This window comes from Artemia franciscana, chromosome 9, assembly GCF_032884065.1.
Source record: "Artemia franciscana chromosome 9, ASM3288406v1, whole genome shotgun sequence".
NCBI classification, from domain to species: domain Eukaryota; kingdom Metazoa; phylum Arthropoda; class Branchiopoda; order Anostraca; family Artemiidae; genus Artemia; species Artemia franciscana.
In genome coordinates, this window is record NC_088871.1 from 37,274,280 (window position 1) to 37,289,279 (window position 15,000).

A 15,000-nucleotide genomic window follows, 5' to 3' on the forward strand; every position below is an offset into this window, starting at 1 on the left:
TCTGTAAAATAGCACAAATGGAAACCCCAAAAGAGAAAAAGGTTATCAAAAGAAGTATGGCTGAGAAGTCATTTTTCCAAAATTCACTACACTGCCCTCTCTCTACGTTACACAAACAGGTACATACAAGGAGGGCTATTTAAAATTTACAACAAAAAAAAATGTATATCCACTTTGAAGGTTGCCAGCTATACCATGCCATTAAAAAAAACATCTGTCACTGATTACAAAACACCTCTCTGTACATTACGCAGAAATAACCTGAAAATAAAAATCATATTCATTATCATTCTCCAACAAATGGCAACGGGAAGGGACCCGTTTAGATTAAGAAGGAGAGTTTAACTATAGACAAGTCATTATAGAAGGGAAGAACATGCAAAATATGAAACTAAACAGCTGAAGAACGAAACAATTTTATTGTCCTTGTCTTAAATACTGTTACTACTACTAACAACTCCCTACAGCAGCAAGCCGCCTGATGCTAACACAGCTGTACATGCTCCTCCTATATCGCAGTCTATTCAGAGCCTCCCTCTTTGCACCCTCTCACGAAGTTCCTAGTCCCCTTAAGTTTTTCCTAAGAACATTTTCCCAATTCACTCGGGGACGACCTGATTTTCGTTTGGCCCTCGATGGTTGACCAACAAAGACAATCTTTGGCAATCAGCCATCCTTCATCCGCAGAGGTGTCCTAGCCATCTCAGCCTTCCTTTCATTATGTCCTAGAAAACGGGATTGAGCCACACTTTTCAAACAGCCTACTGTTTGAAATACGGTCAGTCAGCTGGGTACCCAGAACAAACCATAAGCAATTTCTCTGGAAAACATCTAGCAAATCCTTCTCTTTCTATCGGAGTACCCACGCAATAGAAGCATGCTCAACCTTTATAACCAGTATAACTCTAGTCCACTAGCGATAGTAGACTGTTCATCTTTCCGGTTATTTCGCCTTTTTTAATACTCCAAAAAGTAATGAATATGCACCAAAAGATAGATTTCGGAACTTGGTCTTCTATCGAGCCCTATAATGGTTATTACTCAACGAGGCTTTTATGAATAAACATCAGTTTGTCCACTTCGGTACAGAGCGATCCATTGTTACCTATTTATGTAGTATACTAAGAGGAATGCACAAGACAAATTGAAGCTTTCATTGAAACAATAGTAAAAAAAAGAATCAATAGTTACTTGGACTAACTAACAGAGCTGTAAAATCCAAGAAAAACCTATTAATATATAAATGTGTACGACTGAATTGTTATTTCTAATAGAAAAAAGACAGATAAAAGAAAAATCAAAAGAAACGAAAAATGCTGATAATCCTTTTTGAATCAATACTCCGGGCTTTGAATTCTTAGGTATGTCTCTTAATTGGCAAGAAAACTGGGTAAATTTCATCAAAATCATCATTGTATAGAAGAAAAGAATTGTTACTGCACGGGACATACACCAATACAAAAAAAAAAATAAATGATGTGACTTCTTTTTTCTCCCAAAGAAACGTGTGACCATACACATGCAACACATTCTCCTTGCCTAGTAAAGCAGAGTAGTCTACTTCAAAATATTTTTCTGTATAGAACACAAAAGGAAACCAAGTGTGTATGCAATTGGCCTTTTTGACCTAAGAAGCCCCGACTAAATTGTGTTAGTCCCCCATAATAACAACAGTAAATGATGAATTTTTACATGACACACTACTGGAATGTTGTACAAGTTGTTTCAAAAAACTGAAAATTAGAGCACACTCATTACAAGATCTTTCTACCTCATCAAAATATTCAGTCGTGCATACGTCACGCTGGGGCCGTACTGACAGACAAACAGAATTTTAATACCCCTTGAAACGTGTGGCTGAAGAACTCAAGAGACTTCTTGGCAAAGGTCTCAAATTTTTGGAAGAATGCGTTTGAACCGAAATTGAAAATGAATTTGCTGATTGCCCTTCAGGGTTCTGTTATATTGCAGAATAATTCTGGCTAACTCTTGCCTGAGAACCTGCAGGGATTCATCAACAATAGAGAATCTTCAATACTTCGCAAATCCTACAAGAACCTTATAAGGCTGACTTCAAAAGGGAGCATGTTACTTCACTTTAATTTGACACGAATGTGAAAAAAAATGAGCAAATACGCGAGGCGTTTTTTCGGCTTTCATTCACAAACTATACGCAACTATTCACAAACTATTTACAAACTAGGCAATTTTTTTTTTATACCAGAAACACCAAACTCGTACTAAATTCACAGACACACTGTGGAAGAAACAGAAACATTCTCAATTCAAACAAGGTGGGACAAAGTAGGGAGAAACACCCCTCATTCTTTCATTTAAAAAAAGAACAACATATAAACAGTATAGTGGCATTCGGAAAAGTTTCCGGTACCGATCTAGTTTTGAATGTCTGAAATAAATTTAACCCAAAAGCCTAAGAAGCACAAATTCTTTGCAATATGAATCGAAAAAGCAATTCTGACAATAACCACCATAAATAAAAGAAAAAAGAGATTCACATCCGATTTGGAACGCTATCCAAAATTGCAGTTACAAATATCACACCTGGACCAAGGTGTGACAAAATAGACTAGAATAATCGATCTTGTGCGTCGAGCATAATAAGGTTAATCGCAAGTCCAGATTACAGCTTCGTTGTTACTAAATAAGCTAATATACAGGGGCTATAAACAACAGAGAATAAAAGGCGGAGCCCAAATCTTAAAAACAAAATCCAAAGATACCAGTGTGGAAGGATATTTCCAAGTCTTAAACCATAAGTTCCGAAATGCACAAAATACGTATTAAAATGGACATTTTTTTTCTTGTGAAGGGAGATAAATAGGGAGATTCCTCAGTTTGTTGTCCATTTGGCCCGACGATACGTGACGTAGTAAAGGTGTGTGCATTGGAAAAGCCCAAAGAATAACCTTAATTGGCTATTCTTTCAACTTTCAAGAGTAAGTTACATTGAGATCAAGATTCTGTTACATTGCTAAAATTACATTCTATTATATTCCGTTACATGATAAAATTGATTTTTTTTTTGTTATTTACAACAGCTTTTTAATGAGAAATCTACAAACATAAGGACTGAACATTAATACAATAGGCCTCACTAAACAGAAGAAAAAGAGAGGATTACGGGCAAAATTTATTTGAATTAAAGAAATGAACTTATTTTTAACGGGGAGGGCCCTAGAACAAGCAAGTCTTACTTTTAACTTGTATTCGAGTTCAAATTATCTCGTATTTGGTGTCATCTTTGATACGAAGAAATAGAAAGCACATGACATACCTAATGGTGGTATGCTTTGCAGCGGGAATTGCAGTAAAAAATACAAAGGCTTCGACAAAGAACCATATCACCTTACCATCTCATTCCATTTTACGGTCTTATTTGATATTGAATATTCTTATCTAATAAGAAGGAAGGCACGAATACAGAGGACACGCCAAGGGGCAAAAATACTCTACCCTAGGCAGGGTCATATACAGGATTTTTTTTTTTTTGGGGGGGGGGGGGGTAAAAAAAAACACTGAAATACGCATCAACGCATCAATGCATGTATATTCTATTTTACAAGCCGGATAAACATCTCGTTGAGGTGGAGGGGTTTCTCCCCTTGGGTAAGGCCTTAACCGGAGGCCCTTATATTAGCTCTCATTAACCTATAATGAGAGTCAACTTTCTGTATATTCAGTTAAATTAGCTTGTGAAAAATGGTCGACATTTTCTGTATTTTTTTGGCATCCACCTAGATTTTTATACGATATTTACGACAGAATTCTGGTAAAATCTAGAGTAGTTTCCGCAAAGAATGTTTACTGGCGTTTTCTACTAGTTGGACTCGGAACTTGAATTTATATAAGGTTCACTAAACATTTTCTTCTTCTTCTTTTTTAAACGTCAAGTTTTAATTCTGGTATAAATGGGTCGATACAAATAAAGCTTTTTCCAAGTTTTGTCGTTTAAATTTCTGTTAGAACTATTTTAAAGGAATAGTTTAAAAAACAAATTTTAAAACTCGTTCGAAGCGTTAAGATGCATATGAATTTTATCCTTAAAAGGTATACCGATTTAGAGGAACAGGGAAAAATTGACGGAGGCCAAAATACAAGGATGTGCAGAATTTTATTCCGAGAAGAGGAAGAAGGTGAAAATAGATAAAAACTACTTATGAATTGAAATACATGACATTTCTTTTCTTCAAAGCTTTGTCTGTTTTAATGTTAAGCGCTTTGTTGCTCCACATTTCAATAATATTGACTTTACTTTCTCTTTGTTCTCGACGCAATAATATATTTCATTTTTTCCCAATGTTAATTTTCGCCTCTTTTGAGCTTAGTTTTGGCAAATTGTCGTTAAGCGATTTTCGGCTAATTCTCTTCTACGAATTACAATTGAACCAAAGTGTTGTCAAAACAGCCTGAATCATTCATCAGACATTTGGCAATAAGTGTTCTTGTACGAACTGTTCGACGTTGGTTTGCAACATTTCAAATTTCGCTCCAGAGATTTTAGTCTCGAATATGAGCCCCGAATTCAGGACGAAAATTCGAACACTAATCGAGACTGACCTATTAAAAACGGTGCATGTATGATGGAACAACCGAGCGTCAGACCTCATGCGGTTCTTGATTGGTTTCGTAGGTCTTAGAATGGTGAAAATTCCGAAAGTGAGTACCCGACAATTTGAACGGTCGACAGAAATAGTCGCCCCCCCCCCGCACGCTTCACAAATTACCGTCCGAAAATTAATGGAATCGGGTGCTGAAGTTCAGCCTCAGCTGCCATACTCAATAAACCTCTTTCCGATCAATATCTTTCAAAGCACTTTGATAACTTTCTCACCGGTAGAATTCTCGCCAGTGCTGACGAGGCAAAGAAGACCATCAATTTGTACCGAATACCGGGCACCCAATTTTTACGCCGACGCAATTAATTGACTTATGTTACGTCGACAAAACTACAGTCAATCAAATGGTGCTTCCTTCGTTTAAATTTTATAAGTAATCAGTGAGAAATAACAGTTTGAAAAAAAAACTCATAAAATCGGAAAAGACTTTTGCAAAAACCAAAATTTAAGTTTCATATGTTGTTTGATCTTCTAAAACGACATTTAATCCTTATCCTCTCCTATATGGTATCTATGCAGGCAGGATGATTTTTGAGCATCTCTACTTCTTCTGTAAACTATTCTAAGACGTAAAAAATTGCATTAAGACAAGTCTACATCTGTTATAATCTACGGATGCAAGAAATCTTTCTGTAATTTTGGCTTGAGTTTGATTTTCTTTTAAGATTAAATGCATAATAATTAAATATATTACTGATGATATAAACTGACTCCTTTGCCAGGAATCCTTGTCGTTTATAATTTACTGTATTTTATTTCAGGTTTGAAAACATAATTCTAATGATTTGGGTAGGATTTGAACCTATTACATTTTTTTTTTTTTTCAAAGTTAAGATACAACCCTTACAAATTTTACGTTCTTTGAAACCGTAAAATAAGGATTTTTCAAAGTTTTAACACCCAAAATCTTTGGCCTTGTCTGTGTTTTCGATAGATGTTAACCATAGATACCCCGATTTTCGCTAAAAATGACACATTTTTAGATTCTCAGAGGACACATTCATGGGCCAAAAGTTGACAACCCTGCTTTTAGTCCTAAAGGTCGTATCTGACCTTTTATTACTTCTGATATAGTTGCCCAAAGTTGTTTGCTAAGTTTTTTTTAGTTAGGCAGGTTTCTGACATAACAAATTTCATAAAGATCCGATCACCCGTTCGTAAGCTAAAAATAACTCAATTTTTCTAATTTTTCATTGCACACTAAAGAATTCTTTTCTTTTCTTAAGAAATTTCATTCAGACTACAAAAAAAAAATTTCAGGACTTGCAGGAAACTGATTTGTATTTTTGCCAAAATTTGAATTTCAGATGTTGTTTGATCTCCTAAAGGGACATTTACTCCTTACCCTCTCCTATGGGCAATTGCCCTCTCCTTACCCATAATTATATATTCTTTCATTACCTCTTTGACCACTCCTTTGATAAAATCCTTTTTGTTTTGAAGATTGTGCTCTGGATAAGCATCGAAAACCTGTTGTACTACTGTTTTCATTGTAACTTCCTCTAAATTAGCTCCATCTAACAGCTTCTTCACTGTTGCAACCAATTCATCATCCTACCGAATTAAAAGAAATAAATAGGCCAAAATGAAACAAACTAAACAACACACAGAAAAATAACATAAAATGAAGATAAGCAAAACGTAACGCTACTAAAGTTCGCTCCGATTACCTACACAGAGGGGGGGGGGTGTCTTACATAAAGCAATATTATCTCTTGAAAGTTCTTCTCTGCTATATGGGCTAAACACAGAAAGACATAAGACCCTAAAAAGCCCCAAGCACTAAAAGGATTATAGTATACCCCAAACCCTTCTAAATAATTCCACAATACAAAGAATAATTAACAAAAAAACAACATAAAGTTTAGCAAGTTACAGGGGGTGTGGAGGGGGGTTCGCCACCCACCCTAAAGCAGTCTCACAATGATCGCATTATTGTAGACACTTGTTCTTCAACATCTGAAAATAAAATAATTTTGATTGATTTTGCACTGTCAAGTTTCATGTTAATGGCAAACTACTCGTCATGGGATGTTTGGCGAGTTTACTGTTGTATATCAAGCCCCTGATAATCTACAAAGTTTACAGAACCTGGCAAAAGAAAACCACAAAACAGAGTATCGCGGCAGGTTCAAAACAACCTAAAATACGAAAAAGTTTAACGTAATAGAAAGAACAATGTTTGTTTAGAGTAGTTTGACTGTATTTATAGTTTAACGGATGTTTTTTTTCCAATTTTATAACTAAAAATTATTTCCATTAAATACATGAAACTAGTCTAGAGCAAACACATCTGCTTCTCTACATGAGTTCCTATTACTTTTTTTTCAAATCTTATTGATTAAATTATTGAAAATCTTATCGCCAAAGCTGATGTTTTTTTTCGTTTCAACTCCGAAAATGAACACTCAATCAAGCAATTTGTTGCCATGAAATACGATCAAGCCATTATCTATATGTGTAAGGGCGGAATCAATAATTTCATCAACAATCATTTTATGATTAGCACGCTAGATTTGAAATCCTTCGTCCATGAGGACAGGGGTTCGATTCCTGGTGTCGCTGGTTATTTGGTTCGGAACGGGGGCGAGTGGAGTGACTCTAAAAGCTCAGCCAGAGTCAAACCAGCTCTAAATGAGTACCTGGAGAAATCTGGGGAATGTAAACAGGAAGGGTGTTTGAAAGTACAGGATGGCAGGCCTCCAGTCCCTCAATGCACTTCCTGGCTGGCAGGCCATGGAACTGAGATCAGCACCGCCGATATGGACTGTGAAGTCTATTAGTGTATTCTTTACCTTATTTTTAGTCATTTTATAAAGTTCATTGCCAGTTGAACAAAATTAAAACTCTAGTTATTACTAATAGTTCCACTTGCATCCTCTAAAAATCCCATTTGAAATGCTAAAAATCCTGTTTCAAATATCTACAAATCATGCCGAAAACTGAATTTTATAATCAAATAAAAGATTATCACTGTTCGAGTTGTTCCAAACTATAAATAATTCAAAAAAAAAAAAAAAAAACCATGGCTAGCTCAGAGCCAGGGTAAATTTTAGAACATATATTTTTTTTAATGACAGAATGGGTTAAAGCTACCGAGAATACTGACTACTTAGTTTCATATTAACCAGCAATTGTTAACACCTTTCAAAAAAAATTTTCTCGTAAAGCTTAGCATCGCTCGCATTTTTCACGCTTATTTCACTGATAATAAGGAGTATGCAACTAGAATAAGATATAATCGCAAAAATTGTCAAAAAAAGGGGATTTTATCAAAGCAGATGACACAAATTCTACTGAAAATGATTATAATCTTGACCTGCAAACTTAGTCAATATACAAAACTTAAAAATACAGCAAAATATATATAAACATAGTTTCCATGATTTAATTAACGGATACTCTAATCTTAATCTTAAAGATATGTACGAATACATTGATATTGACATATATGTCATTTAAGAAAATCTCCTTCCGGTTTGCAGGCTGATATACTGTAAGCCAGGCACCTGGGAATAAGCATGGACTTTACTTTGTGCAAGGAAAGGAACAATATGGAATTTCTAATTGTAAACCCTTTATTTTATAATATATAGTTTCAAAGTAAACCAAGTATAATCTTTAGTTTTGTATGGATGAAATTTCATGTTTTCCCCTCAAATTAAGAATATAAATTTAGATTTTTAAATCTAAAGTCTAACTAATGTGATCAATTCCGAATTATTATTAACGGATTTGTTTAATTCTAAATTAAATCTAAAAGAACGTAAATATTGCGTAAACTTCTTGTCACGGACCAAAAATATTTTATGACTTTCTCCGTTAATTTATTGCCTTAGTTGATTCGGCTTCTGAACAGCAAAAAATTCGTGTAATATTTACTCCCCGTTATAGTTTAGATTACTTACGCTAGGTGGCTCGTTTTTCTTCTTCTTGGCTGCAGACTTAGGCGTCTCGCTAGCAGGAGTCTTTCGCTTCCCAGCACGCCGCGGTGTCTAAAATTAAATCAAAAGTTAATATTCAAAATAAATACGAGGCAATTAAGAAATTACTGAAAAATAGGTCAAGTAGGTTTATAAAACTCCATGCAAAACCCTGAGTACGAAGCCTCAACTCTGAATCCGCGATCAGCAGGATATATAGTTAAAAAGGATTCTTGGAGAATTTTACTTTCGCATATGAACGTGAAAAATAGGGGAAAGGGGTAGGGTGTCGAGAATCATTTCCACTAAGGTTAGTTCTTAGGGTAAAATCGAAGAAGAAATTAGAAATAGACGCACTAAAATAGATTGAAACTCTAGAATGTTCGATCTAAAAAAGTACCATTTTTGAGAATCCTAGAAAAAAAAAGAGCTTAAAATAGCCTAGAAAAAAAAATCTTTTTAAGCGCGCAGTAAGCTTTATGTTAGCAACAATAGGACAAAAATATGTTTAAGAAGAATGAAATACCTGTTTCAGAGTGTACTTTAGAGTCATGAAGGTTACATACCTATTTTTAAAAATAGGGCGCCATATTGCGCTACAGTGCAATCTCAGTTTTACCTTTGGACTCACTGATTCATAAATAGAGAAAGGGAGAAAATTTACGAAATAATAACAATAATTTATTCCAACCCTCTTTACATGTATGAAAAAAATAAAACACAAATGGAAATAATAAACTCAAAAAAAAAATTAACAAAAAGGCAAATAACATATCAGCTACTTAAGGAACACAATTAAGTTATAGAGTTAAGTGGAAAATCGACAACATTTTCTCGGCCCTTACGGAACCTGTTCACAAGCTGATCCATTTATGAAGAAATATAAAAAACGCCATATCTACTTGAAATGTACCGGTTGCGAGTCCAAAGCGGCAACTCTTAGAAGATATTTACAAATTTGGAAGAATAGAAATCTAATTTTCTTCCCGTCACATATTGCGAAAAAAAACACCACAAAGGGACCGAGAAGAAGACACGTGGGGCAAAAAAAGCGTTGTCAAGTCTGCCCAGGGTTATTTTGTGAAACTGACCTTTAACTCGAGCAAGCAGTCCGTACTGCTTTCTAAGCTTTTCTTTCAATGCTGAGATAACAAGTGTTTTAGTAGTTTTAACATTTGATCCAAATGGGAGACCTATATAATTCAGAAAGTCTTCAAACGGGAGACATAAATCATTTCGGGTGAATAATCCGAAATGTTTCTAAATGTTGCCAAAATCCAAAAATTGGATGCCATGAACTTGGGTAAGATAAATTTATCATCAGTGATTTATTTCTGACAAAATTTTCTAAACCAGAACTACGAGATAGAAAAGCGTGGTGGGGATAAAGAGTTTCTATCGAAGACGATATTAAATAAATATGAATAAAAGGAAAAAAAGATTTTTTTTACAACATATTTAATACACTGTCTTGCTATTTAATAGCCATACCTTTTAACTATATTTCCTAATTTACTGTTCTAATTTCATAGAATCCCCACCACACAGTCATTAATAGCAATAGATTATGCCTGATCTTCTAGGCCCCGGAATATTATTTTCTATTTCATCTTCAGTTGATGACGGCCACTGACCATGGCCCTAGCTTTAGGCTTCGTTTTTCTAAAGTAGGTGAACGAATAGGTTTGGCAATAAGCACGCAAAAGATGAAAATCATGAACAATAATGTGAATAAACTACCTGCTGAGCCGCTGACAGTTAAAACAAAGGAAATTGAAGAGGTAGAGATGTTTAGATAACTTGGGAGTCTAGTAAGCACCGATGAAAGCCTTGAGCATGAAATTACCACGCGTATTGATCGCGCAAGAACCGCCTTTGATATGTTCAGAAACGTTTATCCTGTCAGTACTGATGTATGGTTTTGAAAGCTGGGCACTGACAAAATAGCTAGAGAAAAGAATCCAAAGTATTGAAAATAATTGTCTTCGAGGGATTCTCGGAATCAACTGGGCGGACAAAATTACAAACTCATTTATTGGAGAGAAGACTAAACAGCCACTCGTTATTGATAGTCATAAGAAGTCGGTGGCGATATTGGGGACACATGGTTAAAGTGTGTAGCAACCGCCTGCCTCTTGATGTTTGGTGTTTGATTCCTCCAGGAGTTCGACGGCAGGGCCGACAGAAGGCTACACTTCGACGGCAGGGCCGACAGAAGGCTACACGACAGAAGACGATGCCTAGAAAATGACACAGCGCTCTCAAGAACATCCCTTGATGATCTTTGGCCGAAGATGCTGAAGAGGTCATCGTGGAGAGGTATTGTTGGTGCCTTGTGTGCCGACCGGCGCGGGAAGTCCTAAGTTCTTAGTAAGTTTGCTTATTCTACCAATTTAAAAATTATCATTTAGACCTGTATCAAGGAACGACAGGGGGTTTTCCTCAATTTCTATGTTCGTTGAGATAATAAGAGCATTGTTACAAATTCAAATCCCCTGCCTGTCTACTAAAAACAAGACTTGGGAGCATTTCTAAGGAGCTATAGTTTGGGAGCATTTTTCCGTCGGTAGGATGATCAAACAGAGTAATTATATAATATTACCTCTTTCTAGAAAAGGAGATATATTATTAATAAAAATGTTTCTTCTTTATTACGTACCTTAGGTTCTTCTACGGCTTCTTCTTCCGATTCTGATTTTGCAGCTTCCACCTTCTTTCCCCGTCGACTAGGTGTTGTCGGTGTGGCTTTCTTAGCAGCTTGCTTACCTAAAGAAATGCAAATATAGAGTCATAAAGAGATAACTACATATGATGTCATGCTCAAAACTAAGGCCCAGATATCACATTTTTTTTCTTTTTTATGAGATAGAGTTTGCACGAGTTACATCTGCAAAGACGTATTTTATAACAGAAATAGTACCGAACATCAGTTTGTCCAATATATACCAAATTAGAGTGACATTGCTCAGACAAAACGAGAAAACTAAGGATAAATGGGTTATTTACAGCCAAAGAAAAAGAAGAATTCAAATATTAAAAAAAAAAAAGCAAGAATGAATTGTGGGTTCAAGTCCAAGGGACAACACAAAAGACAAGACAAATCTAGAAAAAGACACACAAAATAAAAGAGATGCCCCTTCTTTGTCCTTTTACGTTGTTCTTTGAAATTTTATTCTTCATTATGCACTGAAAAAGGTTGATTCAGATTCAGATTCATTTATTCAAAAATTCATATTCATCAAAATCTTCAACTTGCCCAAATGGAGAGACAAGCTCGACTACTGGGCAAGACATATAAACAAAATTTAACAATCCTCATTGATACAGAACAAACAAAAAATGAACCACTATTTCATCAATAAATAAAAAAAAAGAGTATCTTTAATGAGAGTATTTAAGGTGGAGTAAGTGGAGTGAGGCCAAAATAAAATTAAGAATTAAAAATTTTTACCAACCGTTCTTGCAAGCAGATTCCATTATATGACTTTTTAATCGTCTCTTGAAAGATCCTTTTGGTAACTCAACGAATTTATTTAATGAATATTTGTTGGCTATTGATGGGATCATATACCGGAGGTTGAAACGGGATCTTTCATTTTTCACCAGAGGAAGGTTGAGCAGAGATATCGGCTGAAATATTTGTATATCTTCTCTTTTTTCACTGGCAATTAATGAGCTCATCATTGTTTGCTATCCTCCGCTTTCTCGAGGAGTGAAAAAAAGAAAACAAAGCAAAAAAGTGTTTTTACCATTAGGTTAAAAACCGTACTTTTGCTCTTTTGTAAATTATGAACATTTGATGCGTACCATTCCGTATTGAACACAAAGCTATATGCTTGTTTTGCCCAAACTTTGCTTTTAGTTCTCTGTTAATGGATAGATATATCCTTATTAACTAGAATAGCTGGTGGTTAACACAAGCGTGCCAAAATAAAGGACGGTTATTAAACAATTGTCAAAAACGCGGGTAAGGCATACAAAAATAAAAACAATAATAAAACAAACAGAGTAAAAACAATTAGTGAATATAAAACAAGTAAAGTGAAAAGAAGCTCAGAAAACCAGAAGTTGAATTGCTTCGTGAAATATGGAACACGCGGACAGAGGTACCTGCCAATTTCAACGGGTGGATAGTCAATCAGATTGAGTTTTAGAGCTCTTCGTTTTATTTGAGTGTTTACATCTTTTGAGAATTACCCCCTCTCTATCCCCCATTAAACTCCATGGCTGAAGGACAGAGATCAGCACCCCCGGTTTGGACTGTAAGGCCTTCCGCCGCATCCTTTACCATCTTTTTACCTTATCCTTCCACCTTCAATTTTCACTAATATATTATATGAAACATTACAATATTCAAAAATAATCAAGCATATTAACGCAATAAAGTTGCTCAAACATAACTGCTGAAAAGAAATTTTGATATTTGTAACATACATGTTGCAAATAATAGCACCCTTTGTCCTAAATTGCTGTGCTACATTGAAGAAGCAACGGGGGGGGGGTTAGGGAACCCGCACCCTAGACAAAGATACCCCCACTGACGATGACTGAGCCCCAGAACCAAGCACGGATAAACAAATTTCTTATAAATTGTACTATTTCCAAGAAATAAGAACTGAAAAAAATCGATCGTTTCCTTACTTAGAAATAATCAAGCATATTAACACAATAAAGTTGCTCAAAGATAGTCCGTGTTACAAACGCAAGACTCAAGCGTTTCTGTGCTGTTAGAGGGAGCCCAAGGGAGTGCAGACAAAAGAGAAGAAGGTAGGACGGTGACAGTGTTGTGGCCTGTTTTATACATGCAAAGGTTGGTATTACTTATCACTGCTCCCTCGAGACAGAGACACAGATAAAATGTATGTAATATACACACCCAACTGAAATAATTTTATCTCCATTACTTAACTTACAAAAATCCAAGACTCGCTATTTTTCACCAATATGCTTACACACTGTGAAGATTTTTCAAACTACACCTAGCGTCTCAAGTTTGGAACCAACAATACTATGAAATTTGTATGTTTTTTTTTGCAAATAAACACACTTTCATTTACTTTTCTCTTCGAGCTTTTTATAGTTTTCAATAGAATGTCAGGTTTTAGATTGAATTAAAACTCGGCTTTAAATTAACTTTCATATGTGTCTGAGGAAGATAAACAAACTTTTCTTACTTTTATCATCAATTACTTTAGAGTTTTCAATAGATGTTTAGGTTTCAAATAATATGGATGTTTGACCTTTCTTAGATCTACAAATTTTTACTATTATTTTTACCCCCTTCCCCCTATGGATAAAAAAAGTTCGCGCAGCTACCTTTGAATAAAAAGGAAACTGATCCCTACAGTTTATAATCCAGTATGCTACCATGCACCAAATGTATAACTTCCAATATCAAATTAAAACACAAGTTCATACCCTTTTTAGCCGATTTTTCCTGTTCAGCCGCGGCTACTTTTTTAGCCGATTTTGCAGGGGTCACCTTAGCTGGAGTTTTCTTGACTGGTGTCTTAGAAGCTCTCTTTTTAGGTGTTTTCTCAGCCTCTTCCTCTTCTTCTTCTTCCTGAGAGCCCTCCTCTTCAGCCTCCTAATAAATCAAGAAATACGATTATAGCAACTAAACTCACATTTCTAAATAGCTCAGTCAAGTCAAATAAAGATATTGAGAATTCATGTTTGGTGTATAGGTCGTTCAGTGGATTTGGCATAGCTAACTACAACGATAACTTCATATCAAAAGATAGGCCACTCCTCGATGATTCACGACTAGTTTTGTTTTCTCCTTAGTGATACTTTTTAACAAACTAATTTCTCATTCGTTTTAATTTTTATTCATTTCCTTTTTTTCATTGGTTCCATGCAAATAGTCTACTTTTTTAAGCTTATATTTACAGTGCCCCCCCCCCCCCCTTAAAAAAAAACAACAACAACAATTTGCAAAATCGTAAATCAGCTTAATGACATTCAGAGGGAAAAAAACACATAAAAAGCTAATTGTTGGGTTTGCGATTCAACAAAGTTCTTTTTCTAGCAAAGGCAATTTTTGGATTCTTTTTGCACTTTTTTTTGCCGGTGGAGACGAAGCTTAAGTCGTAAATTCCGAAAAAAAAATATTTGGCAATTCCTCTTCGTGATTAAAACTTAACTCAAGTACTTAAAAATGCCGATAACATGGGGGCAAAAGATGAAACTTAATAAAAAAGAAAATTCATCTGACCATCCAAGGGAAAGACATGAGTGAATGGACTTCAAATTTTAGGAAAGTCCAGAAACCAAATGCAAAATCAAAGGGAATCGGTAAGACTTCTCAAAATGAGTCAATATACTCCGAAGACCCTTTCAGCAGACCAATATTGATGGAGAACCTTCACTGACATGTACCTAGTCCATCAATCACGTCGAAAACTACATTTTACAGTACATGCACTATAAGTCTAATA

At 35.3% G+C, this 15,000-nt stretch overlaps 1 protein-coding gene across 1 annotated transcript in view; it reads right to left on the reverse strand.

Annotated features, from left to right (window-relative positions):
- Positions 1-15,000, reverse strand: part of LOC136031367 (protein DEK-like) — a 49,560-nt gene that overhangs the window by 21 nt on the left and 34,539 nt on the right. The window contains exons 8-12 of the mRNA XM_065710871.1: positions 13,979-14,147; positions 11,220-11,326; positions 8,546-8,632; positions 6,039-6,191; positions 1-261 (exon numbers count right to left, since the gene is read on the reverse strand). The exon at positions 1-261 is cut by the window's left edge and continues 21 nt beyond it. Of these exons, the coding sequence (XP_065566943.1) occupies positions 247-261; positions 6,039-6,191; positions 8,546-8,632; positions 11,220-11,326; positions 13,979-14,147 (531 nt within the window). The 3' untranslated portion in view covers positions 1-246. The remainder of the gene's footprint in view (positions 262-6,038; positions 6,192-8,545; positions 8,633-11,219; positions 11,327-13,978; positions 14,148-15,000) is intronic.